Below are 24,826 nucleotides of genomic sequence, written 5' to 3' on the forward strand. Positions count from 1 at the left end.
GCACTGGCAGATTTCTACAGTCTTGGCTACAGATGCAATTTCTAAATAATGTTCCATGATTGCTAACAATTAAACTAAATGATAAATTATCCCATGGTGAGTCCCAAACTGCTTCTCTATTTGCCATGCATTCTTCTTCCCAGCTCATCAGTTCATACAGTCATTTCTCATGTGAACATTATGTCCTTTTTTCCTCAGTTTGTATGAGTCCATAACCACTGAGCGCTCCCTGTAGCAAAAGAAATTGATATGTTGGGGATAAAGACAGAGAAGCTCAATTAATAACTATTTAAATGAATTGTTCATTAAAATCACATATCAGGGCAAGTTGATGGAATTTTTGCTGCCCTGTCAGTTAGCAGAGACTTTTGCTCTGTTGCCAGTATCCAGTTTAGGCCACTGAATGCAGCTTCTGAAGTTTATTTTGTTAGTTCTCCTTTTGCAAATAAAAGGCTTGTTTTTTTCTGAATCTGTTTAGTCTTAGAAACTCTTCTTCTTAAAAAAAAAAAAAGTATTATTATTTTAATCAGGTAGGCACTTTTAAACACCATATCCATAGTCCTTGCCATATTGCATTCAGCAGCTGAACCTGCTTCAGAGTGGTAATATTCCTAGTATCAAATGAAGTTAGTGGAAGCATAGACTGGATGTTAGCAAAATATCTCTTTTCAACAGAGCTTTTTCTTTCCAATGGTCACAAAAATGCCAATTTAGAACTATTGAATATTCATCCGATTCCACTAATTTCTTAGTAGTTAATTCATAAGTCTTGTCTTTCTAAAATGTCCATTGTGGGAAGATCTCTTAACCTGATTGTACACAGAAGAAGTAATTATTCTCAGCAAGAATATCCTGTCTTTTTTGTGTACTTAATTATTGAATTATTTTGAGAAAAATGTTTAGGAACATTGAAGAAAACAATGAAGAAATGTCTGACTGGATTTTTATTTCTGTGTATATGAGCTAAATTTATATACAGGTACTTCAGTCATGCTCCTGAATTAGATGACGACTGCTGTGGAAAGAGACTTGAAGCTTGATTAGATTGAATAAAGTTGCAAGATTGATTCTTGTTTGTATTATCCTTCAGAATGCCATAATTTTTATAACACAGAGGTTACTAGGGAATATAGAATTTGTCTCGTTGAAAACTGTAACTTTTGTACAATTATTTGTCTTTGCTCTTCCTTTTGTCTTGCATAGGATTTTTTTGTCTGAACTTCTGTTTTTATTCAGGTTCTCTCTATTGGTTGGTGTACACACACTACTAAATATGCACTTCTGCTTTCTTAATAGTGAAGAGGAAAAAAAGTTCGAAAACGGAAGCCAAGGGCACTGTGACTAAAGTAACAGGGAAAAAAATAACAAAGATCATTGGTTTAGGAAAGAAAAAGCCATCAACAGACGAACAAACCTCATCAGCTGAAGAAGATGTTCCAACATGTGGTAAGTGGTTTTTCTCCTTGAGTCTTAAGTGCACATTGCTATTAAAATTTTATAGCATTCTAGCCTAGGAATTTCTCTAAAATTGCTTTTACTGTAATAATTCTTCCCCCAGTATTGGAAGGATGCACCCAGACTGCAAGAAGAGTAATCAAGAGGTTGTCATTTGCAAAGAGACTAAAAGAATTTGACTTTTTAAATAAAATGGTAATACAGGCTCAGGTATCACTGCTCTTTGCAGAAGTGAGGAAGAGGAGGAAGAGAAATGTGAACAAGAAGCATAAAGAAACAAGTGCTGTTCTCAAACAGATGGTTATAAAATGAACTATGAAATAAAATGAGGCTACAAAGTAGAAGAAGGTTCTTGGAAAGTTATTAGGTCTTTTATAGTAGATTGTGGTTAAGGTTTTATGGAATAGCAGACTGCAGTCAACTAGACTCAGCCAAAATGATTTGAGTTTACTTTTGGATTCCTAAAGTGGTACATATTGGACAAAATTAAGTAACAAATTTCTAGTAAGCTATTTTAACTCTTAATTTTGACAATTCATATGACAGTTGTAGTGCACAAGGAAGTGTATAAAAAGGCATGCAGAAAGTACTTGTGTTTCGTGTCATAGCTGTTAAGGTTTGCTCACAATTGAAGATGTTGTGCAATGCATTTAGCTGATGTCCTCACAGCTCTGATATTTTAAAACAATGCAATGTACTTATATTATCCCGTTTATTTTTTGGTGCTCTAGTATTAGGTAACACTTACACATGAATGAGATTGAACTCACCCTTCACCCAATCCCTTCAAAAGACAAGTTTCCTTGGAAAGCTTTGAAGCAGTTGCACCAGATTCTGAGTTTGGATTTTACCCTTTAATTGGCTAGAAAAACTTAGGGAAACCCAGAAGTCTGTGGTTAGGGAGCAGTTGGCAGAGCTGACTGGAGCATGAAGTGTGATAGATGCCTGTCCAAGGTGATGGAAGCAGGTCTGTGGACCACCAGAGAGAACTTCATCGATTACAGGTGGCTTTCAAGCCACACTTTGGGCATCATTCACATAAGCAAACTTTGATTAAGTAAGTGTATGTATATGTGTCTGTACATCAGCTAAGTACAGATGTGATTTATTGACCAGAAGAACAGCTGGGAAAAGCTGTGTCCAGCCAGATGCATTGTCCAAAGCATCTGGCCTCCATAAGGGCTCAAACTTCCGGGCTCTCATACTCAGTTGATTATTCTGCATTATGTGAGAAGTTAACCACAGCTGTACAGTCTAATTCCTTATATTTCTATCATTAGGTTGGATTTGGACATAAATACAGATTCAGCCGTTACTCTTTGCCTGCATTTGGCTCTACTCAACACCACTTGCAGATTTTAAAGGAAAATATATAAATGTCTAGGCTTTGGTCATTGCAGGAAGTCTTTGCTAGAAGGAGTTTCTCACCACCAGCAGTTTGGCTCACTTCAGTGCCCTCTGGGAGGCTGCTCCATAGTTGAAGGTTTTTACATTTTGGAAGGCACTACCTCCCATGAAGAAAGGGAAAATCCCAGCAGGGCTGCATTTGTCACCCAGCTAGTATAGAAACTAAAACCCACCTGCCCCTGCAGTCATGGCAAAGCTCTTGCCTACACCATCACTGCTCCTGGACTGCCTGCACTGAGCTGAAGTGCTGATGTCCCAAAGGGAACACACTCAAGGCATTTTGGTCATGTCAGCTTGTGAAGGTTTAAGCAGGGATTTGTAGGGGGGGGAAAGTGGGATCCTGTGTAGTTCAACTCTGAAGCAGGAAGTTTTGCAAGAGCTTTTCTGAGAGGTTGAGGTGCACTGGAAGCAGAGGGGAAAAGCTGTCTGAGAAAAAGGACTCCAAAACAAGCTGTATCTGGCTTTCATAGGAAGGGTTTTTTTATTTCTAGGGGTTGTAATGCAATGCACAGTGATAAAGGGTTTTGTTACAGGAGGAGGGAGGAGAGATGAAGAGTGTGATTATCACAAGGAGCCAAAACCAGAGAATTAAGCACATCCTCATTTTTTATAGCACCTTCCAAGATGTGCACAATTCTGATCTGCTATATCCTGTTGGAACACACTTTGACATTGGAACCGTAATGTTGGAAGGAAAAGCTAGAAAAATGAATAATAAGTAATAGTTTTAATGAAAACCAAAGAGAGAGCTCTCCAACAGGATGAAATAAAAATCATGTCTGAGATAGAAGAAAACTTCTTAACCTCACTTCTGGCTTTTGCAAGATATCATTTATTTCCTTCTTCGTAGAATGTTTGGAAGCAGCAACATGCTGAATTCATGTACCATTTGTAATGTAGAAGCAGAAGGAAAAGGTTTTGGTTTGGCTTTTTTTCCCTATTTCCAAACTATACTAAGGCAGGAAAAATGGGCATTGCTTTGATTGTAATGTTTGAGTCCGGAATGATTGTTGCTATGGCACAAAGAAGAAAAACCACAAAACTCTGCCTGTTTAATGATATTATATGCCTAGACACTCTATTGATATAGAGCATGATAAGAAAAGTGGGTGGTTTCCAAAGAAAATTATATTTTAATATGTAAAAATACTCCTAGAAAAAGTTGGCCAGCCACAGTTACCAAGTCATTGCCCACAGAGAGGCAGAGTGAGCCCATTGTGTATGTAACTGGTTTTTTTCAGTGTTCCTCTCCCACTCTTTCTGAAGTCCGGGGGACGCTGTGTGCTCCTACACATGCAGCTGCTGCAGGGACTGACACAGAACAGCCATTTGCACATGAGCTGGATCACATATTTATATGCTTTTTCTAGGTTATTGGCACAGTGAAAGTTTTCATTAAAAGAAGTGGGGCAGGGTCATTTACTTGTCTTCCCTAAAATCCATCTGTGCTTTCTATTAGAAGAGGAACAAGTTATTTAAAGGCTAGCATTACACTGAGAAGTAAGTTTCTTTTTTTCTTCCTTTTCAAAAAAAGCGACGAGTAAAATATCTCACGTTTCATTTTATTGCAGGATATCTCAACGTGCTCTCTAATAACCGTTGGCGTGAGCGCTGGTGCCGAGTGAAGGACAATAAACTCATTTTCCACAAGGACAGGACAGATCTGAAGACACACATTGTTTCTATCCCACTCCGGGGCTGTGAAGTCATCCTGGGGCTGGATTCAAAGCATCCCCTGACCTTCCGCCTGCTCCGGAACGGGCAGGAGGTCGCTGTGCTTGAGGTACAATGGCTGTGACTTTTAGCAGCTCCCACAAGGTGAATTAGAGAAGCACTAACATACAGCCTGTCTGTCCATTCAAAAAAAAAAAAAATCTTTGGAATAATATTATTGCAGAGCTGAACAATAAATATTGGAAGGAGGAAAGAAGTTGTAAATGCTGTAGACAAAGAAAGAGCTGAGATTAAATGTAGTTCAGAAATCTTCTCAGTTAAATGCTTTTCTCTGCACTGACCTCCCCTTGGCCTTGTACTAGAATATCCCTGCTCCTTCTCTAGGCACGGTTTTGTATCAGGGATATAATTACTTTGGGTAAATAACTTAGCAATAATTAAATAATGGATCACTGTTGATGAAGGCTCTAATGCTCCTAACTTTCATTTGTCTGCTATTTATGGAAACTCCTTTTGCTCAGTCTGTGTCTGTATTAATACAGTTATGCATTTCAGAAAGTGCAGTGTGCCAGCAGCCTGGTGTGTCTCTTGACTCAGGCTTTTTCTATAGGGGCTTTATTCATCATCTTGTAAAACCTGAAATGAGAGGACATTTAAAGCCAAGTATAATGAGCAGGAGGCAACCTTCTACTTCCAGTGGCAGGACCGGATTGGGTTTCTGACTACACATCATGTCTCTTGTCCTTGCAGCCAAGCCTGTTATCTGAGAGCAGTTCAGAGAACTTGAAAGTCTGGAAAACAGCTCAAGAAACTGTGAAAAGCAATGAAATAGATAAAAATAAGAAATTTAGAAACTACTATATTTGTTAATGAAAAATTGTTGCCTTTACCCCACTACTTCAATATTTGTTTTGCTATTGTTTAACTTCTGAATTGATAAATTGAAGCAACATATAAAAAAAACTTAAGTTATTTTAATAGTATTAATGCTTTTATTTCTGTTATTAGGAAGATGAATGCCATGCTTTAGACAAATGCAGCAAAATTTTTCAAAAAGTAATGTTAAAATCTCTTCACTACTTTGTTCCCTCTTCCCTCTTGTTTCTGTTTAACAGTAACAATTTCTTCTCAGGAGTCATGCTATCCAAAAATCCTCCAGCCTAACATAAGAAAATAATTATGTTAAAGCTTTCAATATTCTGAAGTCTAAAATAAGCATTACTTGAATCTAAATCCGCTGGCCTTAAATGATTATTTTTTCGTCTTTTTAGTGGATTGCCCACTTTGTATTACATCATAACTGATGAGCACATAGCTTAGTTAAAGTGCCCTCCTTCTTGCAAAGCAGATTTAATATGAAATCCTGGGTTTTTTAAAGAGTTCAGCAGAACGAAACCAGAGCCTCTCATCCATGTGGTAGCAATTTGTCAACCAAGAAGAATGCGCATTTTGCAATAATGCTCAGCCCAGTGGCAGAGCAAAGACCTGACCTACGTTCCTTCCCTCTCCTCACAGGCCTCCTCCTCAGAAGACATGGGCAGATGGATAGGAATTTTGCTGGCAGAAACGGGGTCTTCAACAGACCCTGGAGCTCTGCACTACGACTACATCGACGTGGAAATGACGGCGAGCGTCATCCAGGCTGCAAAACAAACGTTCTGGTGAGCGCGTCGGGCTGCCCGGCTGTTCCAGTGCTCTGGGAATTTATATCCATGTGTTAGCTCCACTGCCAGCACTACTTATCAGAATCCACCTCCCCCTTTGCCAGATTCTGAACTCCTGAAGTGTTTCAGCATTGCAGCATGTTAGATGTGTTCAGGATTATTGCGTTGGAATCCTGCTAAGTTCTGGAAAAGTTTATGCAGCTGTGCATAAAAACTATGCAGCTTTACTCAAATCTTTACTGATTTTTTACAGTAAGTCTCCTTATCAAATACTATATTTTAATCTTCTATTTTACCTAAAGTCTTAGAGCTATTCCTGGAAGAGAGCAAATATTCTGAAATGTGCAGCTATGTAATTCACATTTATTGGCTGTATTTGCTGTACATATAGGGAAATATACAGCCTGTTGTATATTATATGCTGCATGCTCACAGTGTATAGCAAATTTAAATCTTGGACAGTCACATAACCAGCATTTCCTTCTCAAATTCTTTCTGATTAATTAAAAACTTTATCAAACCCACCCCAGTTCAGTTAATTTTTGGGATTTAATATAAGAGGTGAAAATAGGGAATGTGCCTAGAAGGTGCAGCATGGAAACTGTTTAAATTGCAAATTGATATCAAGTGAATTCCCCATTACTGATCCCTGAGCTAAAAGGAGAATTGCATACTTAGCAGATACAGTGATTTACATTTTCAAATAATTTGAGGCACTAAAGCAGCCCTTGGTGGGAAAAGACTGTTTTTCCTTGGCTAGATGAGATTTATAGATCAGGAGTGTAGAAACAGTGGGGACAGGGGGATGCCCTGCTGCAGTTGTTCCCCGTGGTCAGGAAATGGGTGGCCTGAGAAGACAGCTGGCAAAGGCATCATCCCTCATCCCACTGCAAGATGACACTCCCTAGACTAATTTGGAATTTGTGTGACTTAATACATGAGAGAATCACACCCTATCTGCCCATCATGACTTTAAACAGATAGAAAATGAAGGGACAAAAAAAAAAAGGAAAAAAGGGAAAAAGTTTTGGAGTTTCCCAAAAGAAGATCCTGTTGCCATTAGCAAGCTTCTAAGAGGAGTTAACAAGGGAAAATGCCCAGCTTCAGTCAGAATCCAGTTTGAATGACTTCTGATAGAAATCAAAGTGACTCAGTGTTAACACAAGTGAGGTTTTGTGAAAACCAAATAATTTTGATAGAATTAAAATGCTCTTAGCATTCAGATTATGTTAATACTTGTTTAGAAGTTAATAGGGCCCAAAAAGTTTTTCCTGTGTTGACATGTATTTTTGCTTCAGTCAGCATCTAGCAATAACCACATTTAAGAGAAATAGAATGGTAACCTTTTTCCCCTGAATTCTGCGTGGATTTCCTTTTCTGCACAAATGTGGTACTAATTGGAGCCAAGTGAAAAAACATATGCAACTAGACCACATGTTGGAAAGCAGTGTCAAACAACTTGCAAAATAGCAGAATTTCCCTGTTAAGAATTAATTAAAATTCATTGGGTGTCATTAAGAGCCTGTGAGGGCTTCCTGATAAGCAATAGAGTAGCTGCCTGCTGATTTTCAACTACTGCTAGAAAATGAGATAAAATTACAATGGTACTTAAATGTTAATGAACTACTACATTTGCCCTTTATGGAATGAATATCAGTATTCCAAATTAAATGCAGTTATAATTAAAGCATAGTTTATCGCTCAGTCACTTTAGATTATTGGTTATTCACTTATTAAGATTGATGCGTTGGAAAACTATCAGCTCCTCATTAATAGTCCCATCAATTTCCTTCACCTAAATCATTTTGTATGGAGGAAAAGCTAACAAAAAAGTGCTTCCTGGCAAGTTTCTCCATTTTCCTTCTAGCAGCTTCTGAATACAATTTACTTGCATGGATGCACCTGAAATCATGATTAATGAGGGTTATTGAAATAATGATTTTGAATTGTTTGCAACTACTGAGATAAATCCTGCCTTCCTTTGGTGGTGGAAATAGTAACTACAGGTGCATCAGATGCTAAAGAATATCTTAGTTTTCAGACATGGTTATTATATATTGCTGTAATTGGAGCCTCTTAACTAGAAAGAAACAGAGCAATAACTCCAAACTCAGTTCTTCAGACCAACCAGAAACACTTGTCTAATGCTCTTCTTTAAGAACAGTAACAAATGCAGCCCTCTAATAATGTCTAACAGCGTATGAGTTATGATAAAGTTAAAAACACTTTTATCATAAGGTTTTCCTTGGGCTTTCTTCTGTTAGTTTGCTTGAAGTAAGAAAAGCTTCTGTCTAATGTTTTTTCCATCCCCACACTGCCCTGAAGGGTTCACAGTGAGCTGGGCAGGTTTGTCCCTCCTGTGAGCACAGGTTTCCCATGGCTCAGGTGAGCCCCAGTTCTCCCTCTGAATGAGAAACTCAATGGACTCCATGTTATTCCAAAGCCAAAAGAAAGCAACTGTTGAAACCACAGCATTCCTGAGCTGCTGCCAGTGCTACAGAAGACCCTCTCTGCTTTATAAGTGCTTTATCATATTTTATGAATGTCAGCACAGACTCTGAATAGTTCCATTGTTTGGGATGGAAAACATTGTTTTCCCATTTATGTACACCTGAAACTGTAGGAATGGAATTATTTTGGATCTCACTCTATACCTTATTCAATTCCAGCTGTTGCTACAATGGCAAACTCATCCTTGGAGTCATTATTAAGCAACAGTGTTGATTGGGACAGAATAAGGGGGGGGAAATTAAAATATATTTTATATATGTGTATCCCTTTTGAAGTTTCCAGAGGACTCAGGTCCACCATGTGTAACAGAGCAAGAATGAGCATATAGAGTATTTGCATGTAAAATTACCCATAGAGAGTTGTGAAGCATAGTGCCATAGCCAGCCAAAAGTCTTGATACAGAAAAGAAGAATTCCCAGATTTTGAGGAAGTAATTATTCAGGAAATTTTTATAGATATGTTAACTTGGATGTCACTGAAATTATGTGTGGGTTTTTTTTCAAATTTTTGCTGGATTTTATTCTTGGTTTTCTCATTTCCTAAGTTTGCATCCCCCTGAGCATGCATGCACACAGAAACACCTGCTTCTCCCCAGTGCAGACAACAAGGGAACGTTTCTGGGACCCTGTCCGGCTGGTGTGTAACAGAGACCAGCAGGTTCCTGTGTAAACATGCCACTGAGCAATTACAGCTGTTGCCCTCCTGGCCTTCACACAGTCATATATCCCCACTGTAAGAATGGAGAACAGGAACATATGTTGTGTTACTGGCTGTAGCAGCAGTGTGTGAGTAGCAAAGAAAGAAAAACTGCCCTGCAGAAAGTGAGAAGCTCTGTGCTTCCAGGCTACATAATCAGGCACAGGGAATATACCACTGTATCATCATTCAGGCTTAGGTTTAAGCTGGTTTTTATTATTTTTGCTTTGCATTATTCAGTTTCATGAACAGGCGGGTTATATCTACAAATCCGTACCGGGGGAGCGCTGCCAATGGCTACGCCTGTCCAAGTGGAATGGCACTTCATTACGATGATGTTCCCTGCATAAACGGATCGGTAAGAGTTGAATTTGCACAGAACAAATGGTTTGCATGTGTTGAATGCGTGGACATCTGAAAATTATATTATCTAAAGATCCTCACTGGGCAGTTTCCAGATGAACTCATATTTTTTTGATCGGTGGTTGCAAACTCCTCTCACACCTATAGAATATAAGGGCATGGGACAGATTGTTTACATTAGCCTGCATGTGAGCCAATGTGCATTTAGAAAGCAGTTGCCTGTTGATGATTTGTTGCCAAGTCCTTGAATATAATACTCACTTGAGGAGGTATTTTTTTAGATCACGCTGGAAAGGGCAAAATTAAGGACTCAGTTACACCAGGAACTTTTTGATGTCTGTTGAAAAAACACTAAAACCCAAACACTTCTCAGTCTCTGCAGCTGCATTCCTGAGGATTGCAAGTGCTGCTCATCCCAAAGGAGAACCACAGTGGTCACTTCCATCTTCATAAATTGCAGAGCTGATCGTATGCAGATGCGTAATAGCATTTAACATCTAGTGCATGCTAACCAATAGCAATATGGAGTCCTCAGGAAGGTTTACAGGGGAGCTACAACCTATGTCAGCTCTTAATTTGGGCTGTTGTGTAAAGGCCGCACTAAGGGCAAACTCAAGAGAAATTAAGATTTTCAAAGTGTGAAATGGACTGGACATTCAGTCCTCCAATTCGTCAGTAATGTCCAAAATATATTAGAAATCCTCTCTTGGGAACAGTGCATGATCACTTGTGTGGAGAGCAGTCCTTGTGTAGTTCATGGATGTGCTCAAGCTTTTGTTTGAGTAGTGTATTGCCATGGCCAGGATGGATTAAGGAAGGGTATTTAGCAGTCAGGTTGGTTTCTTTTAAGGTTCATAAGATGAACCACTGGCGTACTATTGTTGAGCTTTCAATTTTTCTAAAAACTAAACAAGAAAAAAAAGAGCTATTTTAGTTCTTGTAGCTTAGAATAATAAATCTCTGTCAAATAAAATGTGCTAGCATACCAGCAGCTAATATTCATGGGAAAGACATGTAGCCTGAAGAAATTAAAAAAACAAGCTAGAAAAAACTTGGCTTCTGATAACTGCTAGGCTGTATTACTTTTAACAACTCATGTACCAGATGTAATCCTGTGCTAATATTGTCTGCCTGTGCCCCCTTGGTGCTCCAGCTACCAGCTGAAGGTGCAGTCATGGTGATAGGTTTGCTTATACTCAGGTCTGAGGCTGTGAGCCACAGAACGCAGTGCTTGCTTTCCACACAGTGTCCTCCCCCACTTTCTAAATGGTTTAAATAGTAAGGGTATGCTCACTAAGCACTGAGGGCTTGCTGGAGTCCAAAGCATCACTAATGTTTTAATTTCACTTAGGAGGCTCTGCATGGTGCATTGTTCACTAACTGCTGGTGTGTGTGTTGCAGTGGGAACCAGAAGATGGCTTTCCTTCTTCTCGTAGCAGGAGCATGGGAGAAGAGATGCTTTATGATAACGCAGGCCTGTACGATAACTTGCCGTCTCCAAAAATCTTTGCGCGCTATCCGCCAGCTGACAGGAAAGCCAATAGGTTATCCACTGACAAACTCTCCTCTAACCATTACAAATACCCTGTCTCATCCAATCTGTCTTCTGCTCAGTCTGTCACTAATACCTCTGCTGTGGGGAGGGGATCTGGCTCGCAGGTACTGTACTGTTTGATACTTAACAAAGCTGTTTATTTGTTCTGTTTATCTGGTTATTAGAGTCCCTTAGTGTTAGTACTGAAGTGCCTGGAGTTTAGTTATGAGCCCGCTGCAAATGAAGCAGGTTTGCAAAGGTATAAATTCCAATGTGGAAGTAACGGTACTTGGGAAGGGCTTTGCCAACATGTTCTTGATGATTTACAGATGGTGAATAATAAGAAAAAAATAAATGTGATCTTCCACATTTAACCTGAATGCATGTCTAGCTATCTTTTGGCTCTTCAGGCAGAGATGTCATAGGAAAAAAACCAAAAAATATAGCTGGCATATGACCTGACTGTGACAGCAAATTTGGCTCTTCAGAATTGTACTAATCTATATATTGTGTAGTTATATATTTTATATGTATATATGGTTATATATTTTGTGAATATGCATATATATCGTAACTTGATGTTATATATTTAGTAAATTATGTTGTATATATTTGTATATACCATCTTCGTATTACTGCCTGTTATTTTCTTTCCCATAAAAAGAAAATAAGCCTATGTCTGCTGCTTTCTGAGGGTGACTACAGGCTTTTGTAGTATTTCAAACACGAACCTCCAGAGCAGACGAAGTCTTGTGAGCTCAGCATTGTAGCAGATGGGCACAACCCAGCAGGGAAGCAGAGCAAGCTTTGCTCACAGCCATGCCAGAAACCTTCTCAGAGCCCTTAGATGGTCTCTGAAAGGTGGTCATTGGCTTAAACCAATATATCACAGTGTGAATATATCACAGTGTTGTGTGGTTTTCAATCTAATCTGACATGGAGCAGTTAAGATAAATGTTTCCCTTGTACAAGGTACCTATCATACCTTATTACGTTAACTGACTTAACCCTTACAAAAATTTCATATTGGAATATTGGAATTCAGTGCAGTTGCAGAATTGGAGGTGGACATGAGCAATAAATTACTGCAGTAGCAAGGTTCTCAGTGCACGCCCAATTCAGCCCTCACAAACTTTTGGAAGCAGGACAACAGAGCATGGCACACATATGCCCTGTGCTTGGCTGGAGCATCTTCCATGGAAACACTATGAGTAGTCAGGACAGTGTTATCTTTCCAGGGCTCAGTTCATTGCTGTGAGCCCTCTAAATGGAAAGCCCTTGAACATGAGATGCCAAACTTGTGAGCCTATCTGGCCATTATGTGAGAGGATTTTTTTAAGTAAGAAAAGCTTTTAAGTAGTAGCTAGAAGTTGTGTAAGGGGAAAATGATATGTTAACTCCTAGCTCTTAAAAACATGTAATAATCATACTGTTTCAAAAAAAATCCACCACAATAATGGCAAGATCATACAGTAAATAAGAAACAATGTTGAATTTTTGTGTGGCAAACCCTGGTAGGTCTTAATGTATGAAATTAACTCTGAAAAACTTGTGTTTCAAGAGTCTTTACTGTAAAAAATTTTTCAAAGGTACATCATTTTCTGCTTTGCAGTGGCTTTCTTCATGCTGTAAATGCCAGGGTTCTAAATGCCTTGGAAATCATAATGCCACCAGAAACAGGGAGTTCATCCCCTTGTTATCCTGTGATTGCTGGCACGGCTGCTGCTGAGCAGGCAGCTCCCAGAGGCGTCTCTGGAGGAAGCGCGTCTCCAGCTCAATCAATGTGCTCTATTAAGGCTCTCTGATGTAGCAAGCAGCTTTCTGTCAAGCTCTGCCCTTGATGAAAGGGTGAAAGTAATGCCAGTGGCACGGGAATAGCTGGAGCCCATTTGTACTTTTGTTTTCAAACAGTTTAAAGGCAAGAAGCCTCCTGTGACTACTAATGGGATCGCCGGAAAAGCAAGAACTTTAAATAGCCAGCCGAAGAAATCTGAAACAGTTTCCTGTGTGAAGCGCACTGCATCCAGTAAGTGTCTGTCCTCACTGCTGCCTCGCTGGGGAGGGGGGTCAGGAGGGTGTCTGAAAGAGCTCTTGTCTTAGCAGGCAAGGTAAGAACCAGTGTGGTTTTTGTGGGGCTGAGAGGCTGAGGAGGGGATGCCAAGACTGAGCAGGAGTCTTGGTGACTTAACTCCAGCCACACCACACGAGAAAAGGGTGCCTGTCATATTGGGAGGATGATAAATATGAAATATGAACCCATGGCTGCTGCAAAGTCATGAGGACAGCAAGGAAAAAAGGATGATTCCTCATTTGGAGCAGAGAGGAATTCTATCTTCCTGTTGGGAAAGGAGGACAAGGAGCTCGTATTGATGTAACTGTGGTGCTCAAAAGTGGACTTACCAATGAAGCCTTATTTAAGAAGCTGTGGATTTAGTGGCAACAAGAGAAATCAGTGTTAGACTTTCGGACAAAAATAAATAGCTTCTAACTGATTAAAACTGGCTTAACTACTCTTTGTCAGGAATGTTTTCATACCATAGAGTGTGCATTCAGATATGTGATAGACAAAGTGATCTCTTAGCTGACCCATCTTCTTTGAGTCTGCAACTGGAGCAGAGCTATAGAGGGGGCTGGGATATGAATTAGACCACAAATAGTGTGAGCCATGAAATGAAAGCATTTGTATGGGAAATTAGAAAAAGAAAGCTGTCAAGCATCGAAGAAGTGTGAACATCTTTATATTCTCTTATGTAAGGTGAGTAAAGATGTGCACTTGAAGTAGGAATGAAAGGCAAAAGGACAAGCAGGTGGTTTTTCCTCTCACCCAATTAAAAATGAAGGGCTCATAGCTAGAGAGGAGCCTCCTTTCCATCTTCTGAACTACAGAGAAAGGCAAGGCCATTTTGCAAAACCAGTGTGCTACCAAGTAACTGGTATTTCTCATTTTCCTCATGTAAATACAAAGAACAAACTCTATCCCATATCATTGATGTAGCTGTGCTGCAGAACTTGGCAGAAAGCATGGACCTTGAAAAAGAGCCAGTGGAAGAGGAAGGCCAAACCTTTTCCTCCAACCATAGAATTATAGAATGGTTTGGGTTGGAAGGGAGCCTTGAAGAACATCCAGTTGCTGTGGGGAGCCATGACATGCTTCATGTCATGTTGAGTCTCAGGGACTAGTTCAGAGTTGTGCTCTTAGTTTAAACCCTAATTAACTACAATCTGATCCATGCAGATGCAGAGCAGTACAAGTACGGCAAGAATCGTGTGGAGGCAGATGCAAAGAGATTGCAAAGCAAAGAGGAGGAGCTGCTGAAGAAAAAAGAAGCCCTTCGGAACAGGCTGGCCCAGCTCCGGAAAGAAAGAAAAGATCTGCGTGCTGCCATTGAAGTCAATGCTGGTAGGAGGTGCTTTTTTGTGCTAAATTCTCACCTGGGAATTGGGTAGTTACCCAAACGGCTTTGTATTCTGTGCTGAAGACATGTCACCCTAAACAAGACTAGGTTCCGATGCTGCTGTGTTCTGTAATGTCTGTATTTACTTCCTATATAGATAAAAATGTATAAGATAAAAATAGATATGTGCAAATGTACATACTTATTTTATATATGTATATGTATGCATACACATACCAAAGGAATTACACTGGTGAGAATTTCAGATAAGCAGGACATGGGAATAATTTTTTTGGCACTAGTTAATTATATTTTCATGATGCAGAAAAATAAAGAAAACAATACTGATTTGATACCAGACTAGATATCTAGGAATGTCACTTGATAGAAGGCATTTGGTTTATGCTACTGAACTTTTTACATGAAAAAAGTGTTCTATGTAAAGTACCTAATTTTTTTTCATGTTACTGATTTGTAGACACCTTGTTTCCTTACTTTTTAGAAAGAAAATAATTTCTCTAAGTATCAATTTAACTTTACTATTATTGAAATAATAAAATTGCTGTGAATGACAGGCAGGAAGACCCAAGTGATTCTTGAAGACAAGTTAAAGAAGCTGGAAGAGGAGTGTAAGCAGAAAGAGGCTGAACGTGTAAATCTGGAGCTAGAGCTGACTGAGGTGAAGGAGAGCCTTAAGAAAGCCTTGGCTGGTGGCATCACACTGGGCTTGGCTATTGAACCCAAATCAGGAACATCAAGTCCACAGGTATGCAAAGCCATTGAACATGCAAATCCCAGTACCATGGGCTGGGAGTGCTCAGCCTTCCCAGCTCCAGCAAAAATGAGTAGGAACTGAGAGTTAAATAATGGTTTATTAAGCTCGAGAAATAAGAGCAGAATTAAATGCCTTTCTGTGTTACTTACATTTCCTGCAGCAGAAGGAGCAGGTAGACATGGGAATCACAGGCAGGATATGTTAGGATAATATGAAAAAAGCCAACATCTTGTCCTCAGTGGTTGTATAAGCGCAGGAACTGAGACATTGCTCCAGCCCAGGGAGATTTCAATGCACCAAGTCATTGTGCAGTGGTGAAGACCTGTTTGGTGCCCTGTCAGTTGTGTTACACTCTGCAAGGGCTGCATCTCACACCTTCAGGATGGAGCTTGGCAGTCCTGGCTTGTGCTATAGATCTGTGTCTGAAGCAGCCATCACAGAAAGATCAGAGGGACACATCCATTCCTCTGGATTATCCATAGTTGTTTATTCAGACCCATAGTTGTTTAACAGAAAAGAAACTTCAGTTTTCATCACAGAACACACATGCACATTGCTTTGTTTCTTTTGTTCTAATCTCCATTTATTAATCATTATTATGAATATAGTTTCTTTAAAATAGAATTCTGCAGTTCTGAATCTAAAGTAGAAAATATTGCACGTGTGACTGCTTGGAGAAAACTCAATATAGGCTTTTCACTCTTTATTAGTCTCCAATTTTCAAGCACCGAACTTTGGAGAACTCTCCAATCTCCAGCTGTGATACCAGTGATACTGAATGCTCCATCCCTGTGAACAGCGCAGCAGCTCTGAAGCGACCTCCCTCATCAAACAATTCTCCATGTCGAGGCCATGTCCTTCGAAAAGCTAAGGTGAGAGCATTGATGTCTTAGTTTTCTTTCTGCTTTTTTGTACTTTTTTACAAAGTCTCATTTAGCCTTAAGAAGCAAATATCTAAATTACTCATATTAGTACATAAATACTGCTGGTTTGGGGAACCTTCTGCAGAAGAATTGGTAAGTAAGTTTGGGAGACAGATTTGACTCTACTCTGATTCCATGTTTTTCTCTGTAGAAAAACATGGAATTTTTCCTTTGTAGATTTAATTTGCAAAGTAAGTAGCCTGTGGTATAGACAGTCCATGTGTCCACTACTCTGTATAGCAGAGAAGTGATTAAAAGAGCACTGTTACAGTAAGTGATTAGAAATGGCACAAATTGGATCTGATCTTTGCCAACCACTGCAAGAACAGAATAGATACACTTTGTAATTAATGACAATGTGTTGTGCAAGTAGCTACTCAATGTACATTTAAAGTAAAAGTTGAATTACTTTTATTTTATATTGCAAGTACCAGGCTGAAATTTGCTGTCCTCTTGTATTGTTACTGTTTTCTAATTTTTGTGGTTTAGTTTAAATGGGGTTTGTATAACCATTCTTCTGGGCTGAATTTGCTGGCAGCATAAACATGTGGGCAACACATAACCAAGGGTGACAGTAATAGTGTTGAGCCCAAGCTTTTGTTTATTTAGTAGTTCACTGCTAGTTGTAATTTTAAATAGCAATAACCATAAACACTTGTTGTTCGTGACAGCTATTTCCCTTTTTCATTGATGTCTTCTGTACTGGGATTTCTTCAAGTAACTTTTATTACATGTATTCATTGATTATATACATTTCCCGTGTCTGAGCATAAGCTTGGAACCTATGTAGTAGATACTGAAAAATCAGCATCTCAAATAATTGTTATTAAATTATCATAATAGAGTTACTTTTCCTGATACACCATTTGTGACAGTTTTCTCACCCTTCTTCTACCCCCTTTGCATGAGAATAAACTTCTTTTTCCTGCCAGTTAGCCTGATTCATTTAAACCCAACCGAGAATAATTACACTCAGTTTCTTTCAGTTCTAATAGGTTTCAGTTCTAATCAGCTTTGAAGTTTGCAGCTTGTGTTTCAAACCTGAGGAAGGATTTATGTGCTCTAAAGCTTATCTGCGTGTTCCCATTGTAGCCTAATTTGTGCCATAATGATATCATCTCTAACTGTACACATTGTCTTAGATGTGGATGTCAGCTCAGCAATACTCAGGGAATGTGGTCTAGCAGGGCACAGTCCTTGCAGATGGGAGCATGGATTTGTGCTGGTCAGGCACATTAAATCCAGACATCTAATCGTTACAGCTGGAGAAACCAAGGCATTATAAAAACCTAAACATTTTTGGTGTAAAGAATACCTTCCTGTTGTACATTTCTTATGCTCAGCACATACCATATAGGAAAAACCCTGCTGTGTTTTTTGGTGTCAGTGTGCTTTGGATGGCACAATAAGTTGGTCAAGCTTTTTGGCAGAGAAATCTTGGATATAGGATTAGGCTAATCAAAAATGATATGGAGCAACTAAGCATATTTTTCCCATGCTGGGAAAAAAACAACTCAAAGTATCCAATTCAGCTTTAACAGCTTTTTCCCTAAAACCTCATGTACTAAATATTAAGAGTGAAATTTTGCTGAATTAGATAGTGCAACCCAATCTGTTCTCACAGCTGCCATCAGGTGCACATCTGCAGCACGCCCCACGCTCGGGGGTCGCTGTACGTGTGCGGGGGTGGAATTTGGCTCTCAATTCTTTGGCCTTTTGCAGCTGTGAGTGAGCCCAGGCCTCGTAGATGTGGCTCAGGAAAGGGTGTCACACGTGAGTACCCCAGAGCAGGCCTGGGCTCCCCACACGTGGATGTCAGTGCAGTCTGTGGGAGTGGAACAGATCCCGCGGCTGTGCCTGCGCTTGACTCTCCAGCACCTGGCACATCTCCTGCTGCTATGAGGGAGTCGTGTAAACGTTCAAAATGTCAGAATATGGTTTCTTCCCCCTGGGGTGTGTTTGAATGCACCGAATGCCTTCCTTCTTGGCCTTTTCCTTGCACGGAGCCTGTCACTGCCAGCCTTGTGTTCACAGCCAGCCTGGAGTCACGGCCGTGCTCGCCAGGCACCTGCGCTGTGCCCTGCACTGCTGGCACGTCAGGCACCTGGGACAGCAGGCTGGGAAGCTCTGCCACCAAAAGCTTTCTCCTCTTAGATGCACTGACATTAGAAGGGAGTACAGAGAGAAGCAGTAAGTCAGATCTAGTGTTAAGTATAAGAAAGAGCAGCAGTTTGGAGATTGGCTGTTCAGGACACACACTGTACATACACATGCATATGCATACATACATTTGAATTTTTTAACTTTTCTTTCTGCAAGTATCTTTAACTTTTTTTTAGAAACTAATTACACATATTTTCAAGAAGCCAGAAGGCATTTTAATTGCAATTTTCTCTAATGTGTACTTGGCTAGAAATGGAGACTCCAATTAAAATATGGAAAAGAATATTCTGCGTCAGTAGTCCTAGAGAAGTAAAAAGATTCAAATATCCTTGCTGTACAGCAATTATTTAAACATTTCACATATTCATTTAAATATCAAATTAGTTTCTAAAACCAAATAGTATTTCTGATTTGTTTTTGAAAGTAGTGGGCTGGTGAATGTCAGCATCTTACATCTTGCTTGTGTTCAAGGACTGGAGAAGAAAAGGAGCTGTCCCAGTATCTCAGCTCCTAGTCAGGCTGTCAGTGTTGACTTAGACATTCTTTCCTTGGTCTGAACCTGCAGGAGCAGTGGAAAGAAAGAAAAAGTTCCTTTTGTACCTGCAAAAGAAGCTTCTGCTTTCAAGGCTCATATAACACTTAAAAAAATCTCCCAGTTGCTTAGCCAGAGACTTCCTTTAAAGCTTTGGTAGCATATCTATAGAGAATATACATTTAATAGAGTTTTAAAAGTAATCTAATTTTTACCAGTATTGTGTTTTAACTTTAGAATTACCATAATTTGAAGAGTAAAACTGAATATTTAAAATATACTAAATTTTAGTAAAAGCACCATTTAAATTAAAAAAAATAAACAAGTTTAGAAACAAAGTAAATTATTGTCTACCTTTAAACCCAAGGGTTTTTTGGTTTTTTTCTTACATTGCTAAAGCAGCCATCAACTGTGACCTTTACTGTTATTTTACAACAGCTGAAGAGGTGTTGTGGTCACACAGCTGTTCAGCCAAACTAATGCTCTTATTGCTTTCAGCAGCAGAAACAGCTATTTACGTGCATAAGTAATGGATTTCAGTCAGAGCTCTTAAATGCTGTGGAACGAGTATTAAATTCAGGAATTCAGGTTGGGAGCCAAGTCAGCAGGCTGCCTGCAGAGTGTCTCTCTCTGGTGGGCCAGAGAGGAATCTGCAGCCCCCGAGCCTGGCGAGGAGCAGCTGGGTGTTTGCTCCAAGGGGATTGCTGGAGCCAGAGGCCACCTTCTGTGGATCTTCAGTAGTTCCTGATGGCTGTAAGGTGTCATTCAGGGAGGGGTACAGTGTGCATGTCCATCCTGCTTCAGCCCTTCTGCCCCGTGTGCTGTTAGGACACGGTAGGTGTCATTCCATAGCCATGAGTTTTTCTGACCTGGGGGTTCAGCTGTAACAATCTCATGATTTTCACTCACGTGGCAAAAGAAATGGCAATACCTTGCTCTGAGACATATGACCAAAAGCATTATAGATTACATGTTTTGCTGTGGATGGTGTCCAGCTAACAGGTGAGGAAACCGAGGCACAGAAAGTCAAAGCAATTTCTTTAGCTTGCCAGGCAGTAGTTCAGTTTGGAATATCTATAAGGCAAACAAATGCAATGCAAACTTGTTTCTCTTAACCCTGCCTGTTAGTCTCTCAGCTAAGTTGCTCTTTTTAGCCAAAAATTTATTGTTTGCCATGAGTCTTATAATAGGAAAAGTGAAGAGCAGTAAAGGGATCACTTGGTGTCAGCTCTGAGAGATATTGAGGGCTTCCTGCTGTCTCACATGAGTCATTTAGAGAACCCTGTGTGCTTAAATCAGCCTCTCCCTTACTCAGGGAGAGCCGAGTGCTTTACACCAGCTGTGGGGTGTGAATTGCTTCAGAAGTCTTCTCTGCACAATACAAACATGGTTTATTTGTGCTGCACTAGGAAATAGGTTGCTGTATGTAGTTGTGAAAGGGTGAATGCTGTGCACAGACTATCAGAACTTACTCGTTAGCGTTCCCTAACTAATTTTTGGGCTGAATCCAGTAAAGTTAATGAAAAAACTGTTACTGACCCCAGTTGTGGCTTAGCAGATACGGCGGTTTCAGTGAAACAGCCTGATTTCTTTTAACATTTTCTTTATCTTTTCTTTCCCCCCTTTCCAGGAATGGGAGATGAAAAATGGAACATAAACATAATGAAGCCAGACACTTTCCATAAAGGCCTTACCCACTGCAGACCAAGACATAGGCTGCAAAGGACTCACCTGGAAGGTCACATCAAGTGATAAAACATAAGAAGTTTTAGAACTCTGTTAAGTTAATGGTAGCTTGGCGCTAATTTGCCTGTATTCCCTCTACTGTATTGCTGTGTAACTACGTGTGCCCCTTTTTATTAGCTGTAACTCCGTATTTCCAACTTCACTGGTAAAGAAAATGAAAACCAAAAAAACCCCAACCATAGGAACTAAAAAGGAGCATAAAGTCACAGTTGAAAGTTTACTCTGCTGAACCAGCAAAGAACCAGCAATGTTAATTATAGTGCATCAGACAGCCAGAACACTGCTGAAGGCTGGTGTGAAATCTTGACTCCTGCAGGTTAAAACTGCCTTCTGAGCTCTGCCACAGAGCAGCTCTAACTCATCAGCAAGGGCTTTGCTGGTGGCTGCTCACATGGCAGAACACACCTGAAGAAATGTGCTCGCAGAAGCAGCAGTGCCTGCCCGGCCCAGCAGCTCTGCAATGACAACGACTCATTGGTGAAGCGTTTTTGGGATACTTTTTAGACAGATGCTTTTGTCATTGGGAGATAAAAAGCTGCCAAACTTGGAGACAGATGCATTTTTGTACATTCTCTTTATTGCTCTTCTGAAGCATCAGTCATTTTCAAAGGTCATGTTCTTGAACTGTGACTTGTTCCTGATTTTTTTAAAAGGCTAACAGGTATTTTTAGATACTGCTTCTTTTCTATACATTTTAAAGAAGAAAAAGAAAACAATTGAACTTAGTTCTCGACAGATAATGGCAACTCAGAACAACTTATGCAGTCAGTCTTGTTTTGTTTTTTATAATATAGTATTGTTAAACTTGAGGTATAGAACACTGCTGTACTTAGTTTCCTTTGTCTGTTTTCAGACCTCAGCTATTATTTTTGAGGAAGATGGACTGAAAAGGTAATAATTTTATAAACAGTTTAACAAATAATTGGGGATTTTCTCAACTAGGAGTCCATTTCTGTTTACTAGGAAACAGCATCTTGCATTTTAGTCTGTAAAATTATAAAAATCTGTTTTTCTTTGTCTCCATCCATGTTATTCCTGAGAAATTACATGCAGTAAATTGCCACTGAAGCCCTTCAAAATCTCAAGATTGGTTTTAAAAAATCAGAAGGGGGTTGGGGTGAGAATGTATAATAAGATGGCTTCTTTTAAGTTTTTCTGTTTTGTTTTTTTTTAGGCCTTTGGAGAGCTTTCAATCATACTCTCAATATTTTTTTCCTCCTCAACCGTGAGGAGTAGAAAATTAATTTAAAAGATTACCTCAAAATATGAGTAGTATTTTAATCACAGATGTTAGGGCTGGAGTCTTGATAATTAGTTAAGACTGCAATTAAAATCACAGAAGTTGGCAAGACAGCAGTTATCAAGGATCCCATCCCTTTATGGCCAAGCCTGCAGGTTATCTCTTAGCTTTAGGAAAGGGTGTGTGCAACTCTGGTGGGTGCATTGGGATTCTCAGCTGAGCTGGATGCCAGAGGACTTCCTGCAGGAGCTTGTGGGATGTGAAGGCACAGATGTATCAAAAAGATCTGACAGGAGACAGGGCTGTGTCCTGTTCCCAAATGCATTTAGGGCCAGGGATCCCACTGACCTTAGCAGTGTAGAAATGGGGCCCAACATGAGAAAAGGCTCTTTGCTTCTTGTGACTGTACTTGGTACCAAGTGCCAGAGGAATGCAGATACAGTAGGAAAGCAAGTGTCAGTGTGGTTTTCACTGACAACACAAGTTTTTAATATTAGTTTAGGTCACTTATTAACTCTCTAACTAGAGGGCACATTCTATACTGTATGACTACAGACTAAACAGCGTCAAATCCCCATAAATAATAGCAGAAATAAATTTGAAGCAAAAGTAAATTCATTTAGGCTTTTTATTTCAAATTAAGTTATTTATTTGTATATTTCAATAAATATTTAATTTATATCTGTACATATTTATAATGCAAATTAGGCTTCTAGTCAGTGTTAGCAATGATGTAACAGTTGCCATTAAGAAGTGGCCCCGCATCAAGTAATGCAGAGTAGTCAAAAGCCAGATCACTTGTCATGTTTACCCAATATTGGCATTGTCTCTTTCCACCCCTTTATCCCATTAAAAAAAAAAAAAGAAAAAGAAAGAAAAATTCCTTGGCAAGGACAGGTTTTAATCTAGGCCTGAGATGGATGTGTGTAAATCTCTGCCCAGGCAAACAGAAATTGTGTGGTGCAGCCTTCCTTCAGCTCTGCTGTAGGTGCAGGTCTCCCTCAGCACCCTGAGCCCCTAAAGTGCTGCACAGGGGCTGCCCCCAAACTAAACTTCTTTCACTCTTCCTCCTGCAAAGGCTCCACAAAGCCACAGCCACTTTAGTCTATTCTGTGTAACAGCCAAGATTCTGAAAGGAGGAAAACCAAAAAGCTTGGGAAATAACCTCTCTATAGACCAGTCTCTGTGCTGTGAAATGTACTCTGTTGCCTTGAATAGCACAATTGCTGCACAGTTTTTAATAAAGAGCAACAGAACTTGTATTTTTCACTGTTTTTTGATTCCAGGATCACCAGGCAAATTCAGCCATAGAGCAGCATGACTTTTGTTTTAAAGGAAAACTCTTGTATTTTGAACCATTTCTATGTCTTCTAAGAAAATGTTACTCTTATGCTTCCTCACCAAATGCCTGTTACTGTACCAGGTGCTTTTTTTAAATTGTGTGTTTTGTTTGTTTTTTTTTAAATGGGTGATGCTTTTTTTATAAAAAACCCAGATCGTAACTTTGGGGGATCAGGGGTGTTTTTTTAAATGAGATAATTGTGGCAATTTGATTTTTCAAGTGGAGAATATTAATTTAGTATCAAGTTTTGTTAGACACTTTCAAATTAATTGGCCAAGGGCGTATGTTGTATGATAATGTTCTCATATTAAGAATGTAATTATTTGCTTATTGTATTTTTTAAAAAACAAAATCATATTTAAAAAAAAATCTCTGTGAAAAAAAGCATGATAGAAACATGAAAAAAAGGTTTTGTTTTATTTTTGTTATTGGATATGTTGGCAGTGCCCATTATAATTGACTGTAAATATAGCCTTTCTACTGTATTTCTCAGTGTATTTAAGTTCTTTTTACACACATTCGTGGACAATTCTGTTAAAAAAAAACAAACAACAAAAGTCCAAAATAGACCCACCTTCAAATGTGTGTCTTAGTAGCTTCAACTAACTTTATGCCTTTCTAGTTTATTCTTCAGAAAGTCTTGCAAAGTGTGAAAAAAGACTGGCACCTGGTAGGTGCGACAGATCTGAGACCATTATTAATAAAGTTACCTGTCAAATAAAGGATTTGTGTTGTTGTTTCTTGGTGTTTGTCAGTTCCAGAGGCACCTTAAGGTGCTGGGATGGCACCTTAGCAGCTCTGCTGCAATAGTCAGCCTCAGCTGAGAGCCACTCTCCCGTGCCAGTCAGTTAAAAAATGTCTGGACACTATCATGAGTATTTTTTGGTATCAGTTGTGTCCCCATTTAACTGAGCAATGACCTCCTGCAACTTCAGTGCAGCCCCCAAGGACTCCCTTGGCAGTGGAAATGTGGAATTTGATGTATTCAGAGCTCGTAGCAGCACTTCCTGCTTGCCTGTTGCATCTGCACCAGTTTGGTTAGATGTCAACTCCACTAATAAATTATGCAATATGTAAAACATTAAAAATTGCCTCTAAGAAATGAAAGTGGATTAAAATTAAGCTGAGCTAATTACCAGGCTACTTCAGGATGAATGCAGCAATTTCTTATAGATGACTGACAGATGAGATTGAGCAATGTTAAGCTGTAATTACTCCTTGCTGCTTTTCTTAGATTTTGCTCTTGCTCCTGTTACACCACAATTATTACCAAATTTATAAAGTAGAAAGCTTAAGTAGAATATACATTTCATTTTCCCAAACTGATGGAAGCAATATTTTACAGTAGTTAATTGGGGTTTTTTTTTGTAGTTACAGCCTCCAAGATCATAATGGAGTTTTAATAG

The 24,826-nt window shown here is 39.4% G+C and overlaps 1 protein-coding gene across 2 annotated transcripts in view; it reads left to right on the forward strand.

The window, feature by feature from the left end:
- AFAP1 (actin filament associated protein 1) overlaps positions 1-24,143 on the forward strand; it is a 112,487-nt gene extending 88,344 nt beyond the window's left edge. Inside the window, exons 9-18 of one of the 2 annotated variants that reach the window (XM_021550755.2) lie at positions 1,297-1,446; positions 4,434-4,645; positions 6,052-6,197; positions 9,648-9,765; positions 11,172-11,429; positions 13,216-13,330; positions 14,540-14,704; positions 15,275-15,465; positions 16,185-16,346; positions 20,723-24,143. In XM_021550755.2, coding sequence (XP_021406430.2) covers positions 1,297-1,446; positions 4,434-4,645; positions 6,052-6,197; positions 9,648-9,765; positions 11,172-11,429; positions 13,216-13,330; positions 14,540-14,704; positions 15,275-15,465; positions 16,185-16,346; positions 20,723-20,749 — 1,544 coding nt within the window. In that variant the 3' untranslated portion in view covers positions 20,750-24,143. The remainder of the gene's footprint in view (positions 1-1,296; positions 1,447-4,433; positions 4,646-6,051; positions 6,198-9,647; positions 9,766-11,171; positions 11,430-13,215; positions 13,331-14,539; positions 14,705-15,274; positions 15,466-16,184; positions 16,347-20,722) is intronic. The other variant, XM_021550756.2, reaches the window with a different exon arrangement.
- Positions 24,144-24,826: the final 683 nt, after the last annotated feature.

This window comes from Lonchura striata, chromosome 4 (assembly GCF_046129695.1).
Source record: "Lonchura striata isolate bLonStr1 chromosome 4, bLonStr1.mat, whole genome shotgun sequence".
Lineage (NCBI taxonomy): Eukaryota > Metazoa > Chordata > Aves > Passeriformes > Estrildidae > Lonchura > Lonchura striata.